The 5,658-nt window shown below is 34.9% G+C and overlaps 1 protein-coding gene across 1 annotated transcript in view; it reads left to right on the forward strand.

The window, feature by feature from the left end:
• rnf10 (ring finger protein 10) overlaps nucleotides 1-3,980 on the forward strand; it is a gene marked incomplete in the record, with an annotated part of 5,714 nt that extends 1,734 nt beyond the window's left edge. The window contains 2 exon segments of the mRNA XM_035658462.1: nucleotides 919-1,081; nucleotides 1,905-3,980. Of these exon segments, the coding sequence (XP_035514355.1) occupies nucleotides 919-1,081; nucleotides 1,905-1,978 (237 nt within the window).
• Nucleotides 3,981-5,658: the final 1,678 nt, after the last annotated feature.

Below are 5,658 nucleotides of genomic sequence, written 5' to 3' on the forward strand. Positions count from 1 at the left end.
TACAGTGCCAACAGTGGGCGACACTAGTTAACCGTTTTGTTCTAAATTTGACAGAAAAAGGTGGAGCGGTTCAACATGGCGGACTCCTCCAGAAGAGGACCCGCTCCCTCTGTAGATAAAAACAGCTCACTAATGAAAAACACAGTGATTCTTATATTAAGGTGATTAAACACTAATGTAAACATACATATGAATATTATGTTACAGTAATGTCACACACTGGAGCTTTAAATATTAGTTTTGCATTTGCAGAGCCTCGGGTGGTTTTTGGGACTTCAACTGTTGCTGCTCAAGAAGAAGCCTGAATTCAGCACAGAGCAAAAGCTGCAAATATTGTGAATAAACTCAAATCAAAACACACAAAAAATCTGACAAAACCAGCAGACACTCATTATTTTTCATTAAAAAACAAATGAAAAAGAGAAAACAAACAGGAACTTAAACTCAGTGATACTGATAATTCAAAATAAGAAGCTAGTGAACATACCGAAGAGAATAAAGAGGCAGTGGGGCGTAACTCTCTTTAAAGACAGCAGAGAAGGCAGCGGAGGGACAGGACAGGTAAAGGTGGGAGGGCAGGACAGGTGGAGGTGTCCGAGGCGTTTCCATGGCAACAAATTAAAAAAAAAAAAAGGGGAAAAAAAAGACAGGTGAGGGGTCAATCAGGAGGTTAATTACCTTAGGAGAGGAGGGGTCAGAGCATGTCAATATGAGGAGAACATGTTCACATGACTGGACAGGTAGGAGTGTGTGTGTGTGTGTGTGTGTGTCTGTATGTCTCTGTGTGTGTGTGTGAGAGTGTGTGTGTGTCTCTGTCTGTGTGAGTGTGTCTCTGTGTGCGTGTCTCTGTGTGCGTGTGTGTGTGTGTCTCTGTGTGCGTGTGTGTCTCTGTGTGCGTGTGTGTGTGTGTGTGTAGATTATCTGCTCGCTCCGCCGGCGGCAGACAGCGACGGGGAGAGCGACGGGTCGGACCGGGTCCCCGTGCCCAGCTTCCAGAACTCGTTCAGCCAGGCCATTGAGAAAGCACTTCTGCAGCTGGACAACGGCGCTGCTTCTCCTCCACAACCCGTGGTTGAACCAGGTCGGTGTGCAGTAGGGATCAATACTCATATCGATTATTGGTAACCAGAGAAACCCATAACAGAGATTTGGAAGAGATTTGCAGTTTAAAATGTATAAATAGATGGATCAATAGTAGTAAAGTAGTTTTAAGGTTCATTTATTTGATAACTTTGCAGATTATTAATACAAATATAAATCAACTAATTATTATTATTATTATTATTATTATAGATTAAAGTGATGAACACATTAATGCTTCAATAATTATAATCCAGTCATTTATTATCATTCTGCACTTTAACTTGAATTCAGGAGTTTTACTGGTAACTTTTAAAGATCTTAAAGTACTTTAAACAATTTAATTTCAATTTAATTAAATCAATCAAATACTTTATTGATCCTTTGAGGGAAAATGTTAAAGTTGCTCCCATTTTTACAATAAAAATATATCTAAACAAAGAGAAATGATAAGAACATAGAAAATAAGAAATAAGAAGTTTGTAAAAATATGTGCATTAATACAATATATAGAAATAATAGAGGGTAAGTATGAATCGAATACAATAAAAGGAATATTAAATATTCTATAAGTGTAGTCGTATAAATAAACTGTTAACTAATATTTAGTTGAAGTGAAAAAAAGGACTTTTATAAATTCTCTTAAACAGTTATTATTATTATTATTATTATTACTGGTGACGTTCTGTGGGCGGGACTTCAGAGCGGCTGCATCAGAGACAAAGCAGCACATATTTAAGTGAATTTATTTCAGATAGAAATAATAAAATAACACCAATATTTGTAATAATGCGTCTGTCTCTTGTTGTCTTTGTGTCTTTCAGACGAGAAAGGAGGGAAGAAGAAAAAGAAGAAGCAGAAACTTCTGTTCAGCACGTCGATGGTTCACACGAAGTAGACGACACTGAAGTTCATTTACTCTGAGTGTTTTTCTTGAGTTGATATTCATAAATGATTCCCACTGCTTGTTTTAACTTCATGCAGATCTTCCCTGAAGCCATGAGCTATGGAAACAGGTTTAATCAGCAGCCAGAGGTTTGATTTGCATTCATTATTATTTGTCGTACAAAGGTCAAAGCTCGACAGCAGCGTCCTGTCTGTCACACTGAAAAGCCTTATGGGTAACATTTTGTCCAGATGCAAAGAAAAAACACGGAATATAACGAACGTAGATACAGAAAACGTAGATTCTGTGTTTGACGTGTGCGCGCTCGCTTTATGGCGGAGGTCAGATCAGATACAAAACCGACTAACTCTTCATTCTGAGCTGATTTTCATGATATTTAGTCTGTTTATAGATGTGAGGAATTGAACCTGATGGTTACTGGAATTATTTAATAGGATTTAATTCCGCCACCACTTGGAAAAATGCTTCAGGCGTTAATGGATTAAATATTCACAACAAAAAACAGCCGCTGCTACTCAGAGCAGCACTTCTTCCAAAATACAGGATGAATACAATGAAAACATTAATGTTAGTGTGTTTGAGCTGCTGCATAAAGTCTCAACACATGGAACAAATTACTGTCCAACAGGAAACTAACAATAAAAACTGTTCTCTTGTGTTAAATTATGTTTTCCTGTAGATAAAGTTCACAAAAACAAACAGGCGGCTTTATAACAATATAATGAATATAAAATCTACATTTTTAGAGTAACAAAAGGTAAAATTTTAAATAATTTACACTTGCTGTTTATAGATAGAAGCCTACATGTCCCATCAGCTCCTCTTCTTTATAACCTTTATAACAAACCAAATTTCATGACAATCTGTTCAGAATTGAGCGAGTTAGTCGTTTTTTTAAGTGAACTTTACGTCTCTGTGTTGTTAACTTTACCTGACCTCTGCAGTCCGGCGACCACACATTCAGCAGCGACCAGTGAGTCATCTACATTTCTTACATCGATGATAACAAGCTCCTGGCTCCGCGTACGCTTCAGATCCCACTTTCTCCCGGAGCGGACGGAGCGCTGCAGCCGTGAGTAGTTTGGATAAGATGATCGTATGGTGCTTTATATTAGAGTAGCAGTCAGCCAGCTGCAGATACGTCGCACCTTTTAAATCTTTCCAGGATACTCGGACATCAATCGGGAACTTCAACCTCAGAACGGAAGGAAACAATAACATCTGTGTCCGTACGGAAGTGTTTTCTAACAACACGAGTACGTAACGTTCTTGGTGAGGAAGTGAACACTCAGTATTGTATAATAGAGATTTCTCCAACCGTATATTCAGCCTGGTTCAACCAAACATCTGCACTTTCTTCTCATTCAGTCTCTCCTCTGTGTCATCTTCTGTTGTAGAGTGTTATCTAACCTTTAACATGAACTCAGTTTAACTTCAGTGTTGGAAGTGTGTGAGGAATTGCTGCCGTTTAAAGGAATGTTTTGAAACCTGAAGAAAACTTTAAAAATGTGTTTTTGTTGGAGGGTTCTTTAATTCACCTTTTATTTTGAGCAAGTTTATAGACTAGTGAACTTTACTAGTCTGTTGAAATGAATAAACAATTATGCACAATCAATGAAGTGAGTGTTTGATGCTGTGGTGTAAACGAGAGTTGCTCTATAGGGCTTTTATTTTGAAAGAACAGCCTCATCTTCAGTGAAAACCCTTTAAAGTAGAACTCGATCAAGACGCCTTCAGAAACTGTAGGTCGTGTTGTTGAAATAATGTGACCAGCAGCATCCTGAGACTCTGCTGAACACGCACACACTGTTATTTGTGTGGATAAAGGTACAGATGTGATTATTACAGCTTTCTCTTCACTTGTTTTGCTCTCTGTTAATATTGGAGCTTCTGGGACTGTTGGTTGTCTCAGAGTGTTTAAAGTTTAACAGATTTTCCTTCATATCCTTTGTACTTTTTTTGTCTGTAGAAGTAAAATAAAGATTAAATTGCATTCAAGGGCTTAAAAAGTCTGAAATTGAACCTGTTGAAAGCTGCAGAAACTCTGTCAAACACCTCGGGACTCCCACTAGGGGTCGCCAAAGCTTCACAGGGGTTTTTAATGTGTAATAAAACTTTAAAAATATACACAGGAGGCCTGTATCTCTGCATTAAGTTCACTTCTGTGAGGAATAATAAATATGAAGTAAATGTCTAATATAACAATGGCGTCAGGGAGAAAAGAAACTTATTAAGTCTGTTTGATTTTTAAAAAAATACACAATACAGACAGAATTGTATAAGAAGTTCCTTAAATAGGAAATAATCTGCTTAAAATTCATAAAATCACTGGTTTTACTCAAACTTCCTGCAGTTACTGAGTTCATTATTTGAGTTAATTGTTCAGTTTTGAATATAATATGAAATAAACATTAAATATGTCACTTAATCAGGTTGTTAGTTGATTAAATGATAGAAAAAGGCTCCATAAGGGAACATGTTGGGAACCAGACCAGGCTGCTGCCATAATCACTTGTGTCCACATGGTGGCGCTCTGCACCTGCCTGCTGTCTACAATAGTTAAATCCATTCATTATAAAGTTTTCTCAACCAGAGTTAAAGTTTTAAACATTAACAGGCTGGTTAACAGACCAGCAGCAGACTAATAAAATAAATGAAGGTGTTTAAACACATTAATTATATGTGTTTGTTACTTTATATGATCATTAATCTCTTTATTCAGACAAACTTTAACTAAAGTTTTATATTCTGTATAATTTGTTTGTGTATATAAAAGTTGTTTGAAAGCTGCAGAGTTTATATTTTCACCTGATAAACTGTAATTAATCTGTGTAGCTGTGATGGGATAATCCCATTAACAGATTCATCAAGTTCCCAACATTAAGATCAACATCAGACCGGAAGTCAGGCGGATTTACCTTTAAAATAAAAGCACCGACCTGTAGATTAAAACTGACTCATAATCCGACTTTAGTTTACACATTAAAGTGAAACTGCAGCCAGAAAATAAAGATAATACATTCTTTATGTACTGGTCAGTTTTTATATTTTTGTCTCCCTGTTTTCAGATCAGTGCAAAGATAATAAATAAATACATAAATTCTACATACAAATACACATTTATGTCTTTATTTTACTACATTTTGTCTGTAGATTTCTCCAAGAGTTAACATTAGATAATGCCTCATTTGCATATTTATATCTATATAACTTGTAATATATGTAAATATAAATAAAATACAAGGCAACTTCAGAGTTTCATGGTGATATATTTATGTTAATTACATTTTTAAAAATCCTACTTAACTGTAGTGTTTTATATATATTTATAAATCATATTATATATATTAATATAGACCTGACGTGTACTGTGCAGTTTTATATATATCTATATATATTTACACAGTACAATCTCTATATATCCTTATATTTATAGCGTATTATGTACTATATTATATTGCCCTTATATTTATACTTTATTATATGATTATATTATGTAACTATATATATTTTTACACATTTTTATGCAGATTTTTATTTAAAAAAAAAGTTTTATAGTAAATAATTTATAAAATAAAATTAAACACAGAAACACGAGTCATAGAAAAATAAAAGTATATACATAGAGGTATAAAAAATAAATAAATATATATATATGTGTGTATTTATAT

This window comes from Morone saxatilis, unplaced genomic scaffold (genome assembly GCF_004916995.1).
Source record: "Morone saxatilis isolate NCDOM2014 unplaced genomic scaffold, NCSU_SB_2.0 Contig16, whole genome shotgun sequence".
In the NCBI taxonomy this organism is placed as follows: Eukaryota; Metazoa; Chordata; class Actinopteri; family Moronidae; genus Morone; species Morone saxatilis.